The sequence below is a fragment of the Anthonomus grandis genome, chromosome 20 (genome assembly GCF_022605725.1).
Source record: "Anthonomus grandis grandis chromosome 20, icAntGran1.3, whole genome shotgun sequence".
NCBI lineage: Eukaryota > Metazoa > Arthropoda > Insecta > Coleoptera > Curculionidae > Anthonomus > Anthonomus grandis.
In genome coordinates this window covers 6,652,842-6,679,141 of record NC_065565.1, presented here as the reverse complement: position 1 = coordinate 6,679,141, position 26,300 = coordinate 6,652,842, and the positions used below count along the sequence as shown (strand labels likewise).

The 26,300-nt window shown below is 30.5% G+C and overlaps 2 protein-coding genes across 3 annotated transcripts in view; one reads left to right on the top strand and one right to left on the bottom strand.

Annotated features, from left to right (window-relative positions):
• Positions 1-4,598, bottom strand: part of LOC126747892 (tolloid-like protein 1) — a 39,580-nt gene extending 34,982 nt beyond the window's left edge. The window contains exon 1 of the mRNA XM_050456860.1: positions 4,445-4,598. The gene's annotated coding sequence lies outside the window, so the exon portion shown is untranslated. The remainder of the gene's footprint in view (positions 1-4,444) is intronic.
• LOC126747893 (kanadaptin-like) overlaps positions 1-26,300 on the top strand; it is a 246,814-nt gene that overhangs the window by 193,063 nt on the left and 27,451 nt on the right. Inside the window, exons 1-6 of one of the 2 annotated variants that reach the window (XM_050456861.1) lie at positions 8,290-8,920; positions 8,992-9,136; positions 17,135-17,351; positions 17,406-17,555; positions 25,750-25,920; positions 25,979-26,133. In XM_050456861.1, coding sequence (XP_050312818.1) covers positions 8,451-8,920; positions 8,992-9,136; positions 17,135-17,351; positions 17,406-17,555; positions 25,750-25,920; positions 25,979-26,133 — 1,308 coding nt within the window. In that variant the 5' untranslated portion in view covers positions 8,290-8,450. Of the gene's footprint in view, positions 1-8,289; positions 8,921-8,991; positions 9,137-17,134; positions 17,352-17,405; positions 17,556-25,749; positions 25,921-25,978; positions 26,134-26,300 lie in introns of those variants that run through there. The other variant, XM_050456862.1, reaches the window with a different exon arrangement.

Below are 26,300 nucleotides of genomic sequence, written 5' to 3'. Positions count from 1 at the left end.
AAAAATAATAACCGTTTCTTAACAAAACTACCCTTAGCCCTCCACCCACCCCTAACACCTTACCAGTAAGAATTTCTTTTGAAAAATCACTGTTTTTCGTCCATAATCCTTAATTTATTAACACTGTTTTTGGACTAAATATTTATATATAAAATGTAAATACACAAAAGAATCCAGAAAAACAAAGTCTATGATTCGATAAATATTATTTAAATTTGATAACAATTTTATATATAATTATTTAATACAAAAACAGGGTTAACAAATTAAAGATTATGGACGAAATCATCTATTGTTCATACGTACTATTTTGAAAAACAGTGATTTTGCAGAAGAATGTTTTACTGGTAAAGTGTTAGGGGTGGGTGGGGGGATAATTGTATTAAAAAACGGTAAAGTTTTTTGCAAAAAATTTTTAAAAAACAAACAATTTGACCAGAAATGAAAACTCTCAAGCATGACAGGGTTTGGTCCAATGATAGAGACAAATGAACAAAAAACACATTCGAGACATTCGTATGTGGTACAAAATCTGTCTCAATTTCTTACTGGCCATTGGACCACGAAATTATATAATAGTCAAAATAAGGCAATTCTGAACTTCTTGTCAAATTGCATGCATTCGTAGCTTTAAATAGGTCGGTAAACAAAACGACTTATTAGGGCCATTAAGTCACCTTGAAATGTTAATTTTCTTATGCAATTAAACCATCTTCTATAGACGATAAGCATTATTTCAAAGCGATCGTCAATTCGCTTAACGCTTTGCCTATGGCCTTTCTCTTTCAACTATCAATCCTTCTGGATGCAAAGAAGAAATTTGCCAGCGGTGTATATATATTATCAAACTCCAAATTGCATACAATACTTAAAAATCCGAATCCTAGATGCACAAACGCACATTTCCGTTAATTGAATGCCGTTTTTCTGAATAATTAAATTTCGCACCCGGGGCACATAAATCAACCCGGAAAATGTGATTTTAATTCCCCCCTCCCGTGTGCCGGTTTATCTGATTGGGATTTAATGCCTATATAACGTGTTCAACCTTAAATATAAAATAATTATAGGAACATTATACACGCATGATCAAAGGAGTTTTTGGGTGCGTCAAGAAGGAACTTTACCAGACGTGTATACTTCTCTTCGAAGAACTCTACCGCAGAGCAGTATAAAGCAATTTAATTCGATAATTTAGGTACGAAACGGAATCAGGTCCCCTACATATAAGAGGACGCTCAATTTACATAATAAAATATTAAGCGTAACTGCTGAGCCAATTTTGGGTCAACGGTTTTAACGTGTCAATATAAGATTGTGTGACTTGATGGCCCTAATAAGTCGTTTTGTTGATGGGCTTATTTAAGGCATTGCATTTGTATAAATAGCTTTATAGTGCCTTATGAGTTTCAGTAGTAAATTCAGGAAATTTCTTATTTTTTATTTTTGCTATTAGTGTCTTTTTTAAATGCAAGTCGAAAAGTACTTTACACATTTTTTCGAAAAACAAACGGGAAAAAAGTTATGGACATTTTTCGGTTTTTGGCCAAAACTGCCTGGAAAATTTGGAAAGTTGGTGGAATCAAAAAAATTTTTCGCTACATATTGCTCATAAAAATCCAATCAAAAAACTCTTATGTTATAATTCTCTATTTTCCATAGGAAAGCTAAAAAAAAATAAAAAGTGTGGATTATAGAAATTAAAGGGGTACACCCATGATTTTTCTTTAAAAATCACATTTTAATTTTTTACAAAAAATCTATGGGTCTGAGAGAAATATTGTTTATATAAAAGTTGTTTGGAATCATGCAGAGTATCTGCAGAAATAAAAATTATAATTTTATTTTCCATACAGTGGGAGAAAATCCCAAAAAACTTCAAAACCAAAAAACTCAATTTTCTCAAAATCTATAGGAAATTTTAGAATTTTTATTTTTGTAATGGATGCTCCTTTTAAAGGCAAAATTAAAAGTATTCTTGACATTTTTTCGAAAATCGACTAATAAAGGAGTTATTGACATTTTTCGGTTTTTGGCCAAAACTGGCTCGAAAATTGGAAAATTTTTAAAAATTGCTCGAATCAAAAAAAAAATTTTGCTGTGTATTGCTAGTGAAAATCCAATTAAAAAACTCTAATAACAAAATTTTCTATTTCCTAGAGAAAAGCTAAAAAAAAATTAAAAGTGTGCATTACATAGAAACTAACGGGGTACACCCATGATTTTTCTTTAAAAATCACATTTTAATTTTTTACAAAAAATCTATGGGTCTGAGAAAAATATTCTTTATATAAAAGTTGTTTGGAATCGTGCTTGTTATCTTTATAAATAGAAATTATAATTTTATTTTCCATACAGTGGGAGAAAATCTCAAAAAACATCAAAATCAAAAAGTTAATTTTTCTCAAAATCTATGGGAAATTTCAGAGTTTTAATTTTTGGAATGGATGCTCCCTTTAAGTCCAAAATAAAAAGTATTCTAAGCATTTTTTCGAAAAACGATTAATAAAGGAGTTATTAATTTTTTTCGGTTTTTTGCCAAAACTGGCTCGAAAATTTGAAAATTTTGAAAAATCGGGCAATTCAAAAAAATGTTTTTCTACAGATTGCTCATAAAAATTCAATCAAAAAACTCTTATATCAAACTCCTCTATTTCCCATAGGAAAGCTAAAAAAAAATTAAAAGTGTGCATTATAGAAATGAAAGGGGTGCACCCATGATTTTTCTTTAAAAATCACATTTTAATTTTTTACAAAAAATCTATGGGTCTGAGAAAAATATTCTATATATAAAAGTTGTTTGGAATCGTGCTTGTTATCTTTATAAGTAAAAATTATAATTTTATTTTCCATACAGTGGGAGAAAATCCCGAAAAACTTCAAAACCAAAAAATTCATTTTTCTCAAAATCTATGGAAAATTTCAGGGTTTTTATTTTTGCAGTAGATGCACCCTTTAAGTCCTAAATTAAAAGTATTTTAAACATTTTTTCGAAAAACGACTAATAAAGGAGTTATTAATTTTTTTTGGTTTTTGGCCAAAACTGGCTCGAAAATTTGAAAATTTTGAAAAATCAACCAATTAAAAAAAAAAAAATTCTACAGATTGCTCATAAAAATCCAATCAAAAAACTCTTATATCAAACTCCTCTATTTCCCATAGGAAAGCTAAAAAAAAATAAAAAGTGTGCATTATAGAAATTAAAGGAGTACCCCCCATGATTTTTCTTTAAAAATCACTTTTTAATTTTTTACAAAAAATCTATGGGTCTGAGAAAAATATTCTTTATATAAAAGTTGTTTGGAATCGTGCTTGTTATCCTTATAAGTAGAAATTATAATTTTATTTTCCATACAGTGGGAGAAAATCCCGAAAAACTTCAAAACCAAAAAATTCATTTTTCTCAAAATCTATGGAAAATTTCAGGGTTTTTATTTTTGCAGTAGATGCACCCTTTAAGTCCTAAATTAAAAGTATTTTAAACATTTTTTCGAAAAACGACTAATAAAGGAGTTATTAATTTTTTTTGGTTTTTGGCCAAAACTGGCTCGAAAATTTGAAAAGTTTGAAAAATCGGTCAATTTAAAATTTTTTTTTTACAGATTGCTCATAAAAATCCAATCAAAAAACTCTTATATCAAACTTCTCTATTTCCCATAGGAAAGCTAAAAAAAAATAAAAAGTGTGCATTATAGATATTAAAGGGGTACCCCCATGATTTTTCTTTAAAAATCACTTTTTAATTTTTTACAAAAAATCTATGGGTCTGAGAAAAATATTCTTTATATAAAAGTTGTTTAGAATCGTGCTTGTTATCCTTATAAGTAGAAATTATAATTTTATTTTCCATACAGTGGGAGAAAATCCCGAAAAACTTCAAAACCAAAAAATTAATTTTTCTCAAAATCTATGGAAAATTTCAGGGTTTTTATTTTTGCAGTAGATGCACCCTTTAAGTCCTAAATTAAAAGTATTTTATACATTTTTTCGAAAAACGACTAATAAAGGAGTTATTAATTTTTTTTGGTTTTTGGCCAAAACTGGCACGAAAATTTGAAAATTTGGAAAAGTTGGCCGAATTGAAAAAAATTTTTTGCTGTGTATTGCTCATAAAAATCCAATCAAAAAACTCTTATATCAAAATTCTCTATCTCTCATAGAAAAGCTAAAAAAAAATAAAAACTGTAGTTTCCATAAGAACACGTGCATTCTGAACAATCACATTAATTTTTTACAAAAAATCTTTGATTTCCGCACCCAAAACCCCCGTGTATATAAAACTACACATCTACTTCTACTAGAATTTTTTGTCTAGTTAAATTCGTGAACTGTATCAAAGGCCTCGCACAGGTCGCACAACATTCCTGAGACTCCTGAACTGAACCTGGAGTACTACTATAGCGTGGAAAAGAGGAGGAACCTGAAGACATTCACTTAGACTTACCGTAAATTTAGTAAGGCTTAAGCAATTTTTTTTTTAACGAATATTCTGCAAATTAAACGCACGAAAATTGAAGAGCGAACGTCCCGTTTTACACACGCACCACCGACACGATGATCCGGGAATATTTAAACTCCGTTCCCGAACGTCCCGGTGTGACACAGATTTCATGACTGATATTCAGGAACACGCAACATCGGTTACAGTCACAGCATCCGTTATGCGAAGAGATGTACAGCAGGAGACAAACAATAATAACAATGAGCGAGAGAGAGAGAGAGAGAAATCAATTGTGAAAGAAATAGTGTGATTTGTAGGGTGTTAAATAAAAGGAAACTGATGAGACAATGGCTTGTGGATGTGACACAAAAAGAGACAAGAACGTTTGGATAGAAAGAGTACCTCGTTTAAATATTCTCTTCCTTGATCCTGTCCTGTTTTTGGAGGAGCGAATATCGTTTTCGATTACTGGATATTCTGGAACGCCTCCAGGTCCGAAATTCGACAAGTTACCCCCCCGCTAAACTCCGGATTTATTGCCGCTAAATGGGCAATTAGCAAACCAGGGCGCAGCGACGGGATTATGGCTTCGGGAGATTGTTTATGCGTCCTACCGGATAACGTTATATTGGGCCCTGCATTAATATGCAGATGGAATTGACTTATGTTAAGTGAGGGTGCACTTAGGATTAACCAGTCAAAAGTCGTTAAGGATAAGGGAATTATCGGCTTTTAACCGTTTGAAGATGATCTTAGATGGATAGAAACCGGTTGTGTGAAGGAGTGGGGTCACTTCTGGTCTCGCAGAACTTTCCTGAGGAGATTTTAGTGCACCAGAATATGTAGACTATATTGATAATTTGTTTCGTTAATTGATAATCATACTCGTATAAAAAATAGTTGACGGAGTTTAAAGACCCAAAAATTAACGAAATTTTTAGTCTAGGATTATGTTTTTACCCTCAAATTCATCTTCAGGATTCATATTTAATTACGGTAGAAAAATCATGAAAATATTCCAAGTGGTTCTCAAGTTATACCCAAAAATTTGCACCGATGCATAAAAATCTTGATGGAATATGAGTTTAAAAAACTGAAATTTGACAGGTCTTGGACCTTGATGAACAAATTTGCCTCTAACTCAGTTAATTTTTGAGCCTCAAGAAACGTTTTGGTACGGAATTGTTGGCAAGGAAATTCCCTTTCTTGTGCACTAACCCTTTTAATCCAATTTCCATTATTTCTTAAAATATTTGCATGAAAAGTGAAAATTTACTAAAATTAATTGACAAAAAAATATGCTTTAACCAAAACTGCTATAACTTTCAAAATCCTTTATCTAGATAGACGTTTCTACCGTCAAATCCATCTTCAGGATTCATATTTAATTACGGTAAAAAAATCATGAAAATATTCCAAGTGGTTTTCAAGTTATACCCAAAAATGTCCACCAATGTATAAAAATCTTGATGTTCCAAAAACTCAAATTTGGTAGGTCTTGGACCCTGATGAACAAAATTGCCTCTAACTCAGTTAATTTTTGAGCCTCAAGAAACGTTTTGGTATGGAATTGTTGGCAAGGAAACACTCTTTTTTATGCATTAACTCTTTTAATCCAATTCCCATTATTTCTTAAAATATTTGCATGAAAAGTGAAAATTTATTAGAATAAATTGGCAAAAAAATATGCCTCAACCAAAACTGCTATAACTTTTAAAAACCTTTGTTCAGAAAGACGTTTCAACCTTGAAATTCATCCTCAGGATTCATATTTAATTACGGTAAAAAAATCATGAAAATATTCCAAGTGGTTCCCAAGTTATGCCCAAAAATGTCCACCACTGTATAAAAATCTTGATGTTTCAAAAACTCAAATTTGGTAAGTCTTGGACCTTGATGAACAAAATTGCCTCTAACTCAGTTAATTTTTGAGCTACAAAAAACGTTTTGGTATGCAATTGTTGGCAAGGAAACACCCTTTTTTGTGCATTAACCCTTTTAATCCGATTCCCATTATTTCTTAAAATATTTGCATGAAAAGTAAAAATTTACTAGAATAAATTGGCAAAAAAATATGCTTTAACCAAAACTGCTATAACTTTTAAAATCCTTTATCTAGAAAGACGTTTTTACCCTCAAATCCATCTTCAGGATCCATGTTTAATTACAGTAAAAAAATCATGAAAATATTCCAAGTGGTTCCCAAGTTATACCCAAAAATGTCCACCAATGCTTAAAAATCTTGTGCAATATGAGTTTAAAAAACTCAAATTTGGTAGGTCTTGGACCTTGATCAACAAAATGGCCTGTAACTCAGTTAATTTTGAGCTACAAAAAACGTTTTGGTATGTAATTATTGGCAAGGAAACACCCTTTTTTGTGCATTAACCCTTTTAATCCAACTCCCATTATTTCTTAAAATATTTGCATGAAAAGTCAAAATTTACTAGAATAAATTGGCAAAAAAATATGCTTTAACCAAAACTGCTATAACTTTCGAAATACTTTGTCTAGATAGACGTTTTTACCCTCAAATCCATCTTCAGGATTCATGTTTAATTACGGTAAAAAAATCATGAAAATATTTTAAGTGGTTCCCAAGTTATACCCAAAAATGTCCACCAATGTATAAAAATCTTGATGTTTTAAAAACTCAAATTTGGAAGGTCTTGGACCTTGATGAACAAAATTGCCTCTAACTCAGTTAATTTTTGAGCCTCAAGAAACGTTTTGGTATGGAATTATTGGCAAGGAAACACTCTTCCTCATACATGAACCCTTTTAATCCAATTCCCATTATTTGTTAAAATATTCTCATGAAAAGTGAAAATTTACTAGAATAAATTGACAAAAAATATGCTTTAACCAAAACTGCTATAACTTTCAAAATCCTTTATCTAGATAGACGTTTCTACCCTCAAATCCATCTTCAGGATTCATGTTTAATTACTGTAAAAAAATCATGAAAATACTTCAAGTGGTTCCCAAGTTATACCCAAAAATGTCCACCAATGTATAAAAATCTTGATGTTTCAAAAACTCAAATTTGGTAGGTCTTGGATCTTGATGAACAAAATTGCCTCTAACTCAGTTAATTTTTGAGCTACAAAAAACGTTTTGGTATATAATTGTTGGCAAGGAAACACACTTTCTTGTACACTAACCCTTTTAATTCAATTTCCATTATTTCTTAAAATATTTGCATGAAAAGTGAAAATTTACTAAAATTAATTGACAAAAAATATGCCCTAACCAAAACTGCTATAACTTTCAAAATCCTCTATCTAGATAGACGTTTCTACCCTCAAATCCATCTTCAGGATTCATGTTTAATTACGGTAAAAAAATCATGAAAATATTCCAAGTGGTTCCCAAGTTATACCCAAAAATGTGCACCGATGCATTAAAATCTTGATGCATTATGAGTTTAAAAAACTCAAATTTGACAGGTCTTGGACCTTGATGAACAAAATTGCCTCTAACTCAGTTAATTTTTAAGCCTCAAGAAACATTTTGGTATGGAATTATTGGCAAGGAAACACCCTTTCTTGTGCACTAACTCTTTTAATACAATTTCCATTATTTCTTAAAATATTTGCATGAAAAGTCAAAATTTACAAGAATAAATTGCCAAAAAATATGCCCTAACCGAAACTGCTATAACTTTTGAAATCCTTTGTCTAGAAAGATGTTTCTACCCTCAAATCCATCCTCAGGATTCATGTTTAATTACGGTAAAAAAATCATGAAAATACTTCAAGTGGTTCCCAAGTTATACGCAAAAAAGTCCATTAGTGGATACAAGCCTTAATGCGCCGCAATGGACCATCATACTTGTCAGTGTCTTTGTGACATTTTAAGATAGAGAGAGCATCAAAACAAACACAGTATTAAATGTATTTATCATTATAATTATATCATATTTCATTAAAAAACGTGTTAAAATATATATACTACTATAACTGTGAGGTCTATTAAGCTATTTATAAAAAAACCACTATAAACAACTATGGAGGGTGAAGATGAGGTCCAAGAACATCAACCCGAGCAAGAACAACTTATTGCAGATGATATTCAAGCTAAAAAACCAGAAGAGTCTTTCAAAAAGCCCACATTACTTGTAGGGAAAATAGGCAAGTTGCCTAAAAAGGTTCAGGCTATATCTCTTGATAAATCTGTGGATGGTAATGAGTCGACAACCCCTCGGGAGGACACTACTGACCCAAAACCTGACCCAACCACTTTGAAAACTGCTACTAAGGACCCTTTAGCTTCTATTCCCTCGATTGAACCACCAATTATCTCATACAATGAGCCTGAATGGTCCGGTTTACCCGAGTCTAATGGGAAACCTTATGCCTTTGAGGTACTAAAGAACGGCTCGATTATCGAGACCATTGATCTAATGAAAAAGCCCTTTTGGGTCTTCGGTAGGCTCCCAATTTGCGATATCAGTATGCAACATCCTACCATATCAAGGTAAAAGTTTGCATAAGAAAATATTGAAAACCATCCTGTTTAGTTATTTAATAATTAACTTTTTGTTTTAGGTACCATGCGGTGCTGCAGTACAGGGAGAAGCCCTCGGAAGAGGATCCGCCTGGTTTTTACATTTATGACCTGGGGAGTACCCACGGAACCTTCCTGAATGGTAAAAACAACAAGTTGAAGCCCAAAATGTATGCTCCTGTCAAGGTAAGTTGTTTCTATTGCATCGGTCTGAGATTTTTGTGCCTTAATGGACACTTTTGGGTGTAACTTAGGGACTGTTTGGGGTATTTACATGATTTTTTTAAGGTGATAAAGTGGGGTTTCTGGCGATGGATTTGAGGGTAAAAACGTCGTTCTAGAATAAATATTTTGAAAGTTATGGCAGTTTTGGTTTGGACATGTTTTTTTGTCAATTTTCATAGTGAATTTTCACTATTTTTGTGAATATTTTGAAAAATAATTGGAAATGGGTTAAAAGAGTTTTTGATTAAGAAAGTGTGTCTCTTTGCCAATAATTCCATACCAAAACGTCTCTTGTGCCTCAAAAACTCTTTGAGTTATAGGCTATTTTATCCATCAAGGTCAAAGAACTTCCATATTTGAGTTTCTTTGACTCGGGTTCTTATGCATTCGTGGACATTTTTGGGTATAACTTTGGAACCACTTGGGATATTTTCATAATTTTTTCACTGTAATAAAATATGAATCTTGAGGATGGATTTGATGGTAGAAACGTCGTTCTAGACCAAATATTTTGAAAGTTATGGCAGTTTTGGTTGGGACATGTTTTTTCGTCAATTTTCATAGTAAATTTTCATTATTCTTGTGAATATTTTGAAAAATAATTGGAAATAGGTTAAAAGAGTTTTTGATTAAGAAAGTATGTTTCTTTGGCAATAATTCCATACCAAAACGTCTCTTGTGCCTCAAAAACTCTTTGAGTTATAGACAATTTTGTCCGTCAAGGTCTAAGAACTTCCAAATTTGAGTTTCTTTGACTCGGGTTTTTATGCATTAGTGGACATTTTTGGGTATAACTTTGGAACCACTTGGGATATTTTCATAATTTTTTCGCAGTAATAAAATGTGAATCCTGAGGATGGATTTGATGGGAGAAACGTCGTTCTAGACTGAGAGTTTCGAAAGTTAGAGCATTTTTGGTTCGGCCATATTTTTTTGTCAATTTTCATAGCATCCGTAGACACTTTTGGGTATAACTTAGGAACCGCTTGGAAGTTTTTCATGTTTTTTTAGAGTAATAAAATATGAGTCCTGAGGATGGATTTGATGGTAGAAACGTCGTCCTAGACTAAATATTTTGAAAGTTATGGCAGTTTTTGTTGGAACATGAATTTTTTGACAATTTTCATAGTAAATTTTCACTATTCTTGTAAATATTTTGAAAAATAATTGGAAATGGGTTAAAAGAGTTTTTGCTTAAGAAAGTGTGTTTCTTTGCCAATAATTCCGTACCAAAACGTTTCTTGTGCCTCAAAAACTCTTTGAGTTATAGACAATTTTGTCTGTCAAGGTCTAAGAACTGCCAAATTTGAGTTTCTTTGACTCGGGTTTTTATGCATTCGTGGACATTTTTGGGTATAACTTTGGAACCACTTGGGATATTTTCATAATTTTTTCGCAGTAATAAAATGTGAATCCTGAGGATGGATTTGATGGGAGAAACGTCGTTCTAGACTGAGAATTTTGAAAGTTAGAGCATTTTTGGTTCGGCCATATTTTTTTGTTAATTTTCATAGCATCAGTAGACATTTTTGAGTATAACTTGTGAACCACTTGGAAGTTTCTCATTATTTTTTTAAGAAATAAAATGTGAATTCTGAGGATGGATTTGATGGTAGAAACGTCGTCCTAGACTAAATATTTTGAAAGTTATGGCAGTTTTGGTTGGGACATGATTTTTTTACAATTTTCATAGTAAATTTTCACTATTCTTGTAAATATTTTGAAAAATAATTGGAAATGAGTTAAAAGAGTTTTTGTTTAACAAAGTGTGTTTCTTTGCCAATAATTCCATGCCAAAACGTCTCTTGTGCCTCAAAAACTCTTTGAGTTATAGGCTATTTTATCCATCAAGGTCAAAGAACTTCCAAATTTGAGTTTCTTTAACTCGGGTTTTTATGCATTGGTGGACATTTTTGGGTATAACTTTGGAACCACTTAGGTTATTTTCATAATTTTTTCACTGTAATAAAATGTGAATCCTGGGGATGGATTTGATGGTAGAAACGTCGTCTTAGACTAAGAATTTCGAAAGTTAGAGCATTTTTGGTTCGGCCATATTTTTTTGTCAATTTTCATAGCATCAGTGGACATTTTTGGGTATAACTTGTGAACCACTTGGAAGTTTCTCATGTTTTTTTTAGAGTAATAAAATATGAATCCTGAGGATGGATTTGAGGGCAAAAACGTCGTCCTAGACCAAAAATTCATTAAGTGACGATTTTTTTACCAAAAACAGTCCAACAGAACTTATAATGCAACATCAAATTTTTTATGCTAAAAAATTTATAACTTAAAAAATAGTTGGGCAATTAACTTGTATCCTTTTTACATCGATCAGCAATAGATGCCTTTATAATTATAAGAAGTTTCAAGTAAATTGCTCTTGATTAGAATTTTTTATGAATTTTTAAAGTTGGATTTAAATAATTTTTTGGCCCGTTTTTTCCTGTTTTCTACGAAATGAAGGGCAATTTACTCACAACAGTTAGAATGAACGCCCTCTGCATCCCATACGTAACATACCTGTATATTATATTTTATATATATATATATATATCAGGCAGGTTATTGATCAAACACCTGCCACCCTAAATTGTCAAGTGCCAAAATGGAGTGCGACAAACAGTCCAAAAACGAACAGAACTCCCTTATAAAAAGCGAGGAGGAGGGTTTAAAGAGGTTCGAGGAGCAATTCGACTTTGCCCCAGAAACTGAGGAGGCATTAAGGACGAAACTGAGCGAACAAGCATTGGAGAACATCAAGAAGATTTTCAATAAGACGCAAACGATCCGGAGGGTGGCCGACGAGAGAAACGTGGAAATTCAGGCGCAATTCAAGGAGTTAAAGGAAAGGTAAGTTGGGGAGGCTCGCTAGTAGGGAAGACACTTTTGTCCGAAGTAAGTCCCACCTGTTGTCGGTCCATTTTAGACTGAGCACCAGCACCGAATGCTTAAACAGAATGAAAAGGGGCATCGACAACATCAAGTTCTCTTATCAAAAGAAGATTTGGGAGATGCAACGTGTGCTAACGCCATCTGACGGTTGTTTGAGTACGAAATTGCCTGAAACTAAGGAGGAGGTCGCGCGACAAATGGAGGAAATTCGCGGGAAAATCGAGAAAATCCGGGGTCAAGTCTACGGGGAGAAGGAGAGACGGGAGAGGGTGATGAGGAGCTACCAAGAGGCTTTCGAGGACGTTTCCGAGCTGTTGAGGGCTGTCGACCGCGGGGAGTATAGTAGCATCAATTTGGCCCATGTTAAAGAGACTCAATAAATTGGTGTTTTTACTATATTTGTGTGTTTTATTTTTGAGTATTACCGCTCGGAAAAATCGTTATTTTATGACCCGGTTAATGGTGTAAGAAGTGCGAAGTTGAGGGAAAAATATGCCCGAACCAACAGGGCCTTAATTGGGGAAATTTTGGGTCTAGAATGACGTTTTTACCCTCAAATCCATCCTCAGGATGTATATTTTGCTGCTGTGAAAGAATTATGAAAATATCTCCGGTTGTTCCGAAGTTATGCCCAAAAATGTCCAGTGGTGCCTAAGAAATGTGATGGTGCAATAGGAGTTCTGTTGGACTGTTTTTGGTAAAAAATTGATAACTTAAAAAGTAATGGAGCAATTAACTTGCAATTTTCTCGCATCGATTAGCAATAGATCACTTTATAATTACAAGAAGTTTCAAGTAAATTGCTCTTGATTTAAATTTTTTATGAATTTTCAAAGTTGGATTTAATTAATGTTCAGACTGTTTTTGCAAAGGAATTTTTTATTGCGAAACGGTGTAGGGTGGGTGGGGGGCTAAGCGTGGTTTTAATAAAAAACAGATTTTTTGCAAAAACAGGATGAAAAATTACTTCAATCCAACATTAAAAATTCATAAAAAATTCAAATCAAGAGCAATTTACTTGAAACTTCCTATGATTATAAAGACATCTATTGTTAATCGATGCAAGAAGGTTATTAGTTAATTGGTCAATTTTTTTTTGCAAAAATTCGGTTTTTTATTGGCATTACCCCTACCCCCCCGCCCACCCCAAATAGTTTTCCCAGTTACAAATTCTTCTGCAAAAAAATATTTTAATCCAACTTCAAATACTCATAAAAAATTTAAATCAAGAGCAATTTGCTTGAAACTTCTTTTAGTTTTAAAGAGATCTATTGCTAATCGGTGAAAGAAGGCTGCAGGTTAATTAGACTATTACATTTTAAGTTATAAATTTTTTACGAAACACAGTCCATCCAATATTTTAATTCAACTTTAAAAATTCAAATCAAGAGCAATTATCTTGAAACTTCTTGTAAATATATAGAGACTTATCGTTAATCTATGAGAGAAGGTTGTAAGTTAATTGGACTATTATTTTTTAAGGTATAATTTTTTTAACAAAAACACTGACGAATAAAAAATTTGTAGTTGCAATGCGAGTTCTGTTGGACTGTTTCTGGTAAAAAAATAATAACTTAAAAAGTAATGGACCAATTGACTTGAAACTTTCTGTCATCGATTAGAAATAGATCACTTTATAATCACAAGAAGTTTCAAGTAAATTGCTCTTGATTTAAATTTTTAATGCATTTTTAAAGTTGAATTAAAATATTGGATGGACTGTGTTTGGTAAAAAATATATAACTTAAAATGTAATAGTCCAATTAACCTGCAGCCTTCTCTTGCCGATTAGCAATAGATCGCTTAATAATTACCTGAAGTTTCAAGTAAATTGCTCTTGATTTGAATTTCTTGTGAAATTTTAAAGTTGAATTTAAATAATTTTCAGACCGTTTTTTGCAGAAGAATTTCTAACTGGAAAAACTGTGTGGGGTGGGTGGGGGGCTAAGGGTGGTGTAAATGAAAAACAGAATTTTTGCAAAAACAGGCCAAAAAATTGTTTTAATCCAACTTCAAAAATTCATAATAAATTCAAATCAAGAGCAATTTACTTAAAACTTCTTGTTATTATAAAGACGTCTATTGTTAATCGATGCAAGAAGGTTATCAGTTATTTAATCGATTATTTTTTGCAAAAATCCTGTTTTTCATTGAAATTACCATTAGACCCCCACCCACCCCACACAGTTTTTCCAGTTAGAAATTCTTCTGCAAAAAAATATTTGAATTCAAATTTAAATATTCATAAAAAATTCAAATCAAGAGCAATTTACTTGAAACTTCTTGTAAATATTTAGAGACTTATCGTTAATCTATGAGAGAAGGTTGTAAGTTAATTGGTCTATTATTTTTTAAGTTATAAATTTTTTAGCAGACACTGATGCTTAAAAAACTTGATGTCACAATTTTAATTTATATTGGACCTATTTTTGTTAAAAAATTTATAACCTAAAAAATAATCGACCAATTAGCATATAACCTTCTTGCATCGATTAGAAATAGATAACTTTTTATTCATAAGAAGTTTCATGTAAATTGCTCTTGATTTGAGTTTTTTATGAATATTTAAAGTTGAATTGAAATAATTTTTTGAAGAAGAATTTTTAACTGGAAAAACTGTGTGGGGTGAGTGGGGGGCGAAGGGTGGTGTAAATGAAAAACAGAATTTTTGCAAAAACAGTTCAAAAATTATTTAAATTCAACTTTAAAAATTCATAAAAAAATCAAATCAAGAGCAATTTACTTGAAACTTCCTATGATTATAAAGACATCTATTGTTAATCGATGCAAGAAGCTATTAGCTAATTGGTCAATTATTTTTTGCAAAAATCCGGTTTTTTATTGACATTACCCCTACCCCCCCGCCCACCCCAAATAGTTTTCCCAGTTAAAAATTCTTCTGCAAAAAATTATTTAAATTCAAATTTAAAAATTCATAAAAAACTCAAATCAAGAGCAATTTACTTGAAACTTCTTATGAATATTTAGTCATTTATTGTTAATCTATGAGAGAAGGTTGTAAGTTAATTGGACTATTATTTTTTGAGTTATGAATTTTTTAACAAATACACTGATGCATAAAACACTTGATGTTGCAATATGGGTTCTGTTGGACTGTTTTTGGTAAAAAATTTATAACTTAGAAAGTAATGGACCAATTGACTTGCAATTTTCTGTCATCGATTAGCAATAGATCACTTTATAATCACAAGAAGTTTCAAGTAAATTGCTCTTGATTTGAATTTCTTGTGAAATTTTAAAGTTGAATTTAAATAATTTTCAGACTGTTTTTGCAGAAGAATTTCTAACTGGAAAAACTGTGTGGGGTGGGTGGGGGGCTAAGGGTGGTGTAAATGAAAAACAGAATTTTTGCAAAAACAGGCCAAAAAATTGTTTTAATCCAACTTTAAAAATTCATAAAAAATAAAAATCAAGAGCAATTTACTTGAAACTTCCTATGATTATAAAGACATCTATAAATAATCGATGCAGAAAGGTTATTAGTTAATTGGTCAATTATTTTTTGCAAAAATCCGTTTTTTTATTGTCATTAATCCTGTCCCCCCGCCCACCCCAAAAAGTTTTCCCAGTTAGAAATTCTTCTGCAAAAAATTATTTTAATACGACTTTAAATATTCATAAAAAATTCAAATCAAGCTCAATTTACTTAAAACTTCTGGTAATTATTAAGAGATCTATTGCTAATCAGCGAGAGAAGGCTGCAGGTTAATTGGACTATTACATTTTAAGTTATAAATGTTTTACCAAACACAGTCCATCTAATATTTTAATTTAACTTTAAAAATTCATAAAAAATTCAAATCAAGAGGAATTATCTTGAAACTTCTTGTAAATATTAAGAGATTCATTGTTAATCTATGAGAGAAGGATGTAAGTTAATTGGACTATTATTTTTTAGGTTATAAATTTTTTAGCAAAAACACTGATGCATATAAAACTTGATGTTGCAATATAGGTTCTGATGGACTGTTTTTGGTAAAAAATTAATAACTTAAAAAGTAATGGACCAATTGACTTGCAATTTTCTGTCATCGATTAGCAATAGATCACTTTATAATCACAAGAAGTTTCAAGTAAATTGCTCTTGATTTGAATTTCTTATGAATTTTCAAAGTTGGATTTAAATAATTTTCAGACTTTTTGCAGAAGAATTTCTTACTGAAAAAACTATGTGAGGTGAGTGGGGGGCTAAGGGTGGTTTTAATGAAAAACAGGATTTTTGCAAAAACAGGCCGAAAAATTATTTTATTCCAACTTTAAAAATTTATAATAAATTCAAATCAAGAGCAATTGACTTAAAACTTCTTGTGATTATAAAGACATCTATTGTTAATCGATGCAAGAAGGTTTGCAGTTAATTGGTCATTTATTTTTTGCAAAAATCCTGTTTTTATTGACATTACCCCTACCCCCCCCGCCCACCCCAAATAGTTTTTCCAGTTACAAATTCTTCTGCAAAAAATTATTTTAATACAACTTTAAATATTCATAAAAAATTCAAATTCGGAGCAATTTACTCGAAACTTCTGGTAATTATTAAGAGATCTATTGCTAATCAGCTAGCGAAGGCTGCAGGTTAATTGGACTATTACATTTTAAGTTATAAATTTTTTTACCAAACACAGTTCATCCATTATTTTAATCAAACTTTGAAAATTCATAAAAATATTAAATCAAGAGCAATTTAGTTGAAACTTCTTGTGATTATAAGGTGATCTAACGCTAATCGATGAGAGAAGACTGCAAGTCAATTGGTCAAATATTTCTTAAGTTATAAAATGTTTTCCAAAAAAACTCCGAACTCAACTTTAAAAATTCATAACAAATTTAAATCAAGAGCAATTTACTTGAAACTTCTTGTGATTATAAAGTGATCTAACGCTAATCGATGAGAGAAGACTGCAAGTCAATTGGTCAAATATTTCTTAAGTTATAAATCCTTCTGCAAAAACACTCCCAAAAATGATTTAAATCCAACTTTAAAAATTCATAAACTCACTCAAATCAAGAGCAATTTACTTGAGGTTTTGGCTCAATATACAGGTGGGACACATGTTACGTCTGGGGTGCAGTCAGAGATCCTTCATTCTGACCGGTCCGGACGAAGACCAGGAGGAGGAGTCCGAATACACCGTGACGCAACTGAGAGAAATGAAACGGGAAAAATTGAGGGAGCACGAGGAGCGAGTGAGACGAGCCGAGCTAGAGCGAGAGGAGCGGAGGAGGAAGGAGGAGGAGAGAGGAGTCGATTGGGGAATGGGTGGGAATTTTTTGAGGGGGGTGAACATTTCTTTGCTGACGATAGGTGTTTCAGGTGAGGAGGACGAGGGGTCAGAGGAGGAGCAGGAAAACCCTTTTGCCGTTACGACCAATGAAGATTTATATTTGGAGGATCCTAAGAGGGCTCTGAGAGGGTTCTTTGAAAGGGAGGGGATGGACTTGGAGTATGAGTGTTCCGAGCAAGGTAAGAAAGCATAAATTTTTATTTTTATTTTTATTTTTATTTTTATTTTTATTTTTATTTTTATTTTTATTTTTATTTTTATTTTTATTTTTATTTTTTTTTTATTTTTTTTAAAATTAATTAATTAATTAAATATTTTTAAATCGAGTGACACTCTACTTTGCAATTATTTTTCACATTTAAATCATTTGTTTTCTACGCAGTTGAAGTTGAACATTGAAGAAGGTCATAAGTAAATTTGTCAATTATTTTTTGCAAAAATATTATTTTTCGGTAACACCACCCTTAGCCCCCCGCCCACCCCAAACAGTTTTCCAGTAAGAAATTCTTATGCAAAAAACTGTTTTAATCCAACTTTAAAAATTCATAAGAAATTCAAATCAAGAGCAATTTACTTGAAATTTTTTATGATTATTAAGAGATCTATTGTTAATCGATGAGAGAAGACTGCAAGTTAATTGGTCTATTATTTTTTTAAGTTATAATTTTTTTAACAAAAACAGTCCAACAGAACTCATGTTGCAATATCAAGTTTTTTCAGTGTTTTTGTTAAAAAAATTATAGCTTAAAAAATAATAGACCAATTAACTTGCAGTCTTCTCTCATCGATTAACAATAGATCTCTTAATAATCATAAAAAATTTCAAGTAAATTGCTCTTGATTTGAATTTCTTATGAATTTTTAAAGTTGGATTTAAATCGGCCAAAAATTATTCTGCAAAAACAGTTCGAAACTTAACTTTAAAAATTCATAAAAAATTGAAATGAAGAGCAATTTACTTGAAACTTCTTGTGATTATTAAGAGATCTATTGTTAAGCGATGAGAGAAGACTGCAAGTTAATTGGTCAATTATTTTTTAGGTTATAAATCTTTTAACAAAAACACTCATAAAAACCTTGATATTGCAACATGTGTTCTGTTGGATTGTTTTTGTTAAAAAAATTATAACTTAAAAAATAATAGACCAATTAACTTGCAGTCTTCTCTTATCGATTAATAATAGATCTCTTAATAATCATAGAAAATTTCAAGTAAATTGCTCTTGATTTGAATTTTTTATGAATTTTTAAAGTTAAGTTAAAATATTTTCGGACGTTTTTTGGTAAAAAATTTATAACTAAAAAAATAAAAGACCAATTAATTTGCAGTCTTCTCTCATCGATTAACAATAGATCTCTTAATAATCACAAGAAGTTTCAAGAAAATTGCTCTTGATTTGAATTTCTTATGAATTTTTAAAGTTGGATTAAAAAAATTTCGAACTGTTTTTGAATTTTTTACTGGAAAAACTGGTTGGGGTGGGTGGGGGGCTAAGGGTGGTATTACCAAAAAACAGGATTTTTGCAAAAACATATCCTAAATTAGCCAAATCCAACGTTAAAAATTCATAAGAAATTCAAATCAAGAGCAATTGACTTGAAATTTCTTATGAATATTAAGAGATCTGTTGCTAATCGATGCAAGAAGGTTCTAAGTTAATTGGTCAATTATTTTTTGCAAATATCGGCTTTTTTTTTTAACTCTACCCTTTGCCCCCCCAACCAACCCAAGCAGTTTTGCCAATAAAAAATTATCCTGCAAAAACAGTTCGAAAATTATTTGAATCCAACTTTAAAAATTCATAAAAAAATTAAATCAAGAGCAATTTACTTGAAACTTCTTGCGTTTATTAAGAGATCTATTGTTAATCGATGAGAGAAGACTGCAAGTTAATTAGTCTATTATTTTTTAAGTTATAAATTTTTTAACAAAAACACTCATAAAAAACTTGATATTGCAATATGAGTTCTGTTGGACTGTTTTTGTTAAAAAAACTTATAACTTAAAAAAAAATAGACCAATTAACTTGCAGTCTTCTCATCGATTAACAATAGGTCTCTTAATAATCATAAAAAATTTCAAGTAAATTGCTCTTGATTTGAATTTCTTATAAATTTTTAAAGTTAAATTAATATATTTTCGGACATTTTTTGGAAAAAAATTTATAACTTAAAAAATAATGGACCAATTAATTTGCAACCATTTCTAATCCATTAGCAATACATCTCTTTATAATCACAAGAAGTTTCAAGTAAATTGCTCTTGATTTGAATTTCTTATGAATTTTTAAAGTTGGATTTAAATCTGCCAAAAATTATCCTGCAAAAACAGTTCGAAACTTAACTTTAAAAATTCATAAAAAAATTAAATCAAGAGCAATTTACTTGAAACTTATTGTGTTTATTAAGAGATCTATTGTTAATCGATAGGCGAAGACTGCAAGTTAATTGGTCAATTATTTTTTAAGTTATAAATTTTTTACCAAAAACAGTGCAACAGACTCGAGTTTTTTTACGCATCAGTGTATAACTTAGGAACCAGTTGGAATATTTTCACATTTTTTTTGACAGCAATAAAACCGAATTCCTGAGGATGGATTTGAGGGTAAAAACGTCGTTCTAGAACAAAAACCTCGAAAGCTCCATTATATCAAAGGGCCACAATACCCATATAAAAATCATGCATAAATTAGACCTTATAGGCCAAACTAGTTGGGGAAAAACGCTGATTTTTGAAATATTATGTGGTATTGGGGCCCGTGATATTGGACCTACTATCCATAGAAACACTTGACATTTCTGGAACTGCTTAATTTCCCACCAAATTTCAATTTTTCAGGTCAATACATCAAATACTGCACATTTAACTGCCAATTTCTATAATGCACACTTTTTATTTTTTTTTAGCTTTCCTATGGGAAATAGAGAATTTTGTTACTAGAGTTTTTTGATTGGATTTTCACTAGCAATACACAGCAAATTTTTTTTTTTTGATTTGAGCAATTTTTTAAAATTTTCCAATTTTCGAGCCAGTTTTGGCCAAAAACCGAAATATGCCAATAACTCCTTTATTAGTCGTTTTTGGAAAAAATGTCAAAAATACTTTTAATTTTGCCCTTAAAAGGAGCATCTATTACACAAATAAAAATTCTAAAATTTCCGATAGATTTTGAGAAAATTGAGTTTTTTGGTTTTGAAGTTTTTTGGGCTTTTCTCCCACTGTATGGAAAATAAAATTGTAATTTTTATTTCTACAGATACTCTGCATGATTTCAAACAACTTTTGTTTAAATAATATTTCTCTCAGACCCATAGATTTTTTGTAAAAAATTAAAATGTGATTTTTAAAGAAAAATCATGGGTGTACCCCTTTAGTTTCTATAATGCACACTTTTTATTTTTTTTTAGCTTTCCTATGGGAAATAGAGAATTTTGTTATTAGAGTTTTTTGATTGGATTTTCACCAGCAATACACAGCAAAATTTTTTTTTGATTTGGACAATTTTTTGAAAATTTCCAATTTTCAGCCAGTTTTGGCCAAAAAACGAAAAATGCCAATAACTCCTTTACTAGTCGTTTTTCGAAAAAATTTCAAAAATACTTTTAATTTTGCCCTTAAAAGGAGCATCTATTACAAAAATAAATTTTCTAAAATTTTCGATAGATTTTGAGAAAATTGAATTTTTTGGTTTTGAAGTTTTTTCGGATTTTCTCCCACTGTATGGAAAATAAAATTATAATTTTTATTTCTACAGATACTCTGCATGATTCCAAACAACTTTTGTCTAAACAACATTTTTCTCAGACCCATAGATTTTTTGTAAAAAATTAAAATGTGATTTTTAGAGAAAAAATCATGGGTGTACCCCTTTAGTTTCTATAATGCACACTTTTTATTTTTTTCTAGCTTTTCTATGGGAAATAGAGAATTTTGTTATTAGAGTTTTTTGATTGGATTTTCACTAGCAATACACAGCAAAAATTTTTTTTTGATTCGAGCAATTTTTTGAAAATTTCCAATTTTCAGCCAGTTTTGGTCCAAAACCGAAAAATGCCAATAACTCCTTTACTAGTCGTTTTTTGAAAAAATGTCAAAAATACTTTTAATTTTGTTCTTAAAAGGAGCATCTATTACAAAAATAAAAATGTGAAAATTTCGGATAGATTTTGAGAAAATTGAGTTTTTTGGTTTTGAAGTTTTTTGGGATTTTCTCCCACTGTATGGAAAATAAAATTATAATTTTTATTTCTACAGATACTCTGCATGATTCCAAACAACTTTTATATAAACAATATTTCTCTTAGACCCATAGATTTTTTGTAAAAAATTAAAATGTGATTTTTAGAGAAAAATTATGGGTATACCCCTTTAGTTTCTATAATGCACACTTTTTATTTTTTTTTAGCTTTCCTATGGGAAATAGAGAATTTTGTTATTAGAGTTTTTTGATTGGATTTTCACCAGCAATACACAGCAAAATTTTTTTTTGATTTGGACAATTTTTTGAAAATTTCCAATTTTCAGCCAGTTTTGGCCAAAAAACGAAAAATGCCAATAACTCCTTTACTAGTCGTTTTTCGAAAAAATTTCAAAAATACTTTTAATTTTGCCCTTAAAAGGAGCATCTATTACAAAAATAAATTTTCTAAAATTTTCGATAGATTTTGAGAAAATTGAATTTTTTGGTTTTGAAGTTTTTTCGGATTTTCTCCCACTGTATGGAAAATAAAATTATAATTTTTATTTCTACAGATACTCTGCATGATTCCAAACAACTTTTGTCTAAACAACATTTTTCTCAGACCCATAGATTTTTTGTAAAAAATTAAAATGTGATTTTTAGAGAAAAAATCATGGGTGTACCCCTTTAGTTTCTATAATGCACACTTTTTATTTTTTTCTAGCTTTTCTATGGGAAATAGAGAATTTTGTTATTAGAGTTTTTTGATTGGATTTTCACTAGCAATACACAGCAAAAATTTTTTTTTGATTCGAGCAATTTTTTGAAAATTTCCAATTTTCAGCCAGTTTTGGTCCAAAACCGAAAAATGCCAATAACTCCTTTACTAGTCGTTTTTTGAAAAAATGTCAAAAATACTTTTAATTTTGTTCTTAAAAGGAGCATCTATTACAAAAATAAAAATGTGAAAATTTCGGATAGATTTTGAGAAAATTGAGTTTTTTGGTTTTGAAGTTTTTTGGGATTTTCTCCCACTGTATGGAAAATAAAATTATAATTTTTATTTCTACAGATACTCTGCATGATTCCAAACAACTTTTATATAAACAATATTTCTCTTAGACCCATAGATTTTTTGTAAAAAATTAAAATGTGATTTTTAGAGAAAAAATCATGGGTGTACCCCTTTAGTTTCTATAATGCACACTTTTTATTTTTTTCTAGCTTTTCTATGGGAAATAGAGAATTTTGTTATTAGAGTTTTTTGATTGGATTTTCACTAGCAATACACAGCAAAATTTTTTTTTTGATTCGAGCAATTTTTTGAAAATTTCCAATTTTCAGCCAGTTTTGGTCCAAAACCGAAAAATGCCAATAACTCCTTTACTAGTCGTTTTTTGAAAAAATGTCAAAAATACTTTTAATTTTGTTCTTAAAAGGAGCATCTATTACAAAAATAAAAATGTGAAAATTTCGGATAGATTTTGAGAAAATTGAGTTTTTTGGTTTTGAAGTTTTTTGGGATTTTCTCCCACTGTATGGAAAATAAAATTATAATTTTTATTTCTACAGATACTCTGCATGATTCCAAACAACTTTTGTTTAAACAATATTTCTCTCAGACCCATAGATTTTTTGTAAAAAATTAAAATCTGATTTTTAAAGAAAAATCATGGGTGTACCCCTTTAGTTTCTATAATGCACACTTTTTATTTTTTTTTAGCTTTCCTATGGGAAATAGAGAATTTTGTTATTAGAGTTTTTTGATTGGATTTTCACCAGCAATACACAGCAAAATTTTTTTTTGATTTGGACAATTTTTTGAAAATTTCCAATTTTCAGCCAGTTTTGGTCCAAAACCGAAAAATGCCAATAACTCCTTTATTAGTCGTTTTTCGAAAAAATGTCAAAAATACTTTTAATTTTGCCCTTAAAAGGAGCATCTATTACAGAAATAAAAATTCTCAAATTTCCGATAGATTTTGAGAAAATTGAGATTTTTGGTTTTGAAGTTTTTTCGGATTTTCTCCCACTGTATGGAAAATAAAATTGTAATTTTTATTTCTACAGATACTCTGCATGATTTCAAACAACTTTTGTTTAAATAATATTTCTCTCAGACCCATAGATTTTTTGTAAAAAATTAAAATGTGATTTTTAGAGAAAAATCATGGGTGTACACCCCTTTAGTTTCTATAATGCACACTTTTTATTTTTTTTTAGCTTTTCTATAGGAAATAGAGAATTTTGTTATAAGAGTTTTTTGATTGAATTTTCAATAGCAATACACAGCAAAATTTTTTTTTTGATTCGAGCAATTTTTTAAAATTTTCTAATTTTCGAGCCAGTTTTGGCCAAAAACCGAAAAATGCCAATAACTCCTTTATTAGTCGTTTTTCGAAAAAATGTCAAAAATACTTTTAATTTTGCCCTTAAAAGGAGCATCTACTACAAAAATAAAAATTCTAAAATTTCCGATAGATTTTGAGAAAGTTGAGTTTTTGGTTTTGAAGTTTTTTGGGATTTTCTCCCACTGTATGGAAAATAAAATTATAATTTTTATTTCTGCAGATACTCTGCATGATTCCAAACAACTTTTGTCTAAACAATATTTCTCTCAGACCCATAGATTTTTTGTAAAAAATTAAAATCTGATTTTTAAAGAAAAATCATGGGTGTACCCCTTTAGTTTCTATAATGCACACTTTTTATTTTTTTTTAGCTTTCCTATGGGAAATAGAGAATTTTGTTATTAGAGTTTTTTGATTGGATTTTCACCAGCAATACACAGCAAAATTTTTTTTTGATTTGGACAATTTTTTGAAAATTTCCAAGTTTCAGCCAGTTTTGGTCCAAAACCGAAAAATGCCAATAACTCCTTTATTAGTCGTTTTTCGAAAAAATGTCAAAAATACTTTTAATTTTGCCCTTAAAAGGAGCATCTATTACAGAAATAAAAATTCTCAAATTTCCGATAGATTTTGAGAAAATTGAGATTTTTGGTTTTGAAGTTTTTTCGGATTTTCTCCCACTGTATGGAAAATAAAATTATAATTTTTATTTCTACAGATACTCTGCATGATTCCAAACAACTTTTGTCTAAACAACATTTTTCTCAGACCCATAGATTTTTTGTAAAAAATTAAAATGTGATTTTTAGAGAAAAAATCATGGGTGTACCCCTTTAGTTTCTATAATGCACACTTTTTATTTTTTTCTAGCTTTTCTATGGGAAATAGAGAATTTTGTTATTAGAGTTTTTTGATTGGATTTTCACTAGCAATACACAGCAAAAATTTTTTTTTGATTCGAGCAATTTTTTGAAAATTTCCAATTTTCAGCCAGTTTTGGTCCAAAACCGAAAAATGCCAATAACTCCTTTACTAGTCGTTTTTTGAAAAAATGTCAAAAATACTTTTAATTTTGTTCTTAAAAGGAGCATCTATTACAAAAATAAAAATGTGAAAATTTCGGATAGATTTTGAGAAAATTGAGTTTTTTGGTTTTGAAGTTTTTTGGGATTTTCTCCCACTGTATGGAAAATAAAATTATAATTTTTATTTCTACAGATACTCTGCATGATTCCAAACAACTTTTGTTTAAACAATATTTCTCTCAGACCCATAGATCTTTTGTAAAAAATTAAAATGTGATTTTTAATGAAAAATCTTGGGTGTACCCCTTTAGTTTCTATAATGCACACTTTTTATTTTTTTCTAGCTTTTCTATGGGAAATAGAGAATTTTGATATAAGAGTTTTTTGATTGGATTTTTACGAGGAATATACAGAAAAAATTTTTTTTGATTCTACCAACTTTTCAAAATTTTTAAATTTTCCAACGAGTTTTGACCTAAAACCGAAAATTTACAATAACTTTTTTCCCGTTTGTTTTTGGAAAAAATATGTAAAATACTTTTTGTTTAAGGCTTAAAAAAGGCATCTAGTGCATAAATAAAAAACATGAAATTTTTCATACATTTTGAGAAAATGGCATTTTTTTGATTAGAGGTTTTTCTTGATTTTCTCCCACTGAAAATAAAATTAAAATTTTTATTTCTAAAGATACTCTGCACGAATCCAAACAACTTTTATATAAACAATATTTCTCTCAGACCCATGGATTTTTCTTAAAAAATTAAATTATCCGTTAAATTACCCAACCGGAATAACCGCGAAAAAACAATATTGTAGGCATGGGTCAGTTCCTATGTAAAGTGGCACTACCATTAGATGATGAGCTGGGAAAACCTCTGGTAGCCGAAGTGTTGCATAGAGGGAAAAAGAAAGAAGCGGTGGTTCAATGTGCGTTAGAAGCGTGCAGAATATTGGACCGTTTAGGTCTTCTGAGGCAATCCACTCATGGTATAAACCTGTGGTACCAAAAACCTTCGATAGTTTTGACTAATATCCACACTTGTAGAGTCTAAGAAACGTAAGACAAAGAACTGGGAGGATAACGACTATTACGACAGTGACGACGACACTTTTCTGGATCGGACTGGAACGATCGAGAAGAAACGGGAGAAGAGGATGAAGGTTAAGGAGCCCGAACGGGCGGAGACTTACGAGGGTTTGGTGAGTTTTAGTGGACATTTTTGGGTGTAACTTGAGAACCGTTCGGGGTATTTTCATGACTTTTTTGCGGTAATACAAAGGGGTTCCCGAGGATGGATTTGAGGGTAAAAACGTCTTTCTAGGGTGAAAATTTCGGGAGTTATGGGGGTTTTTGTTGGGGTGGTTTT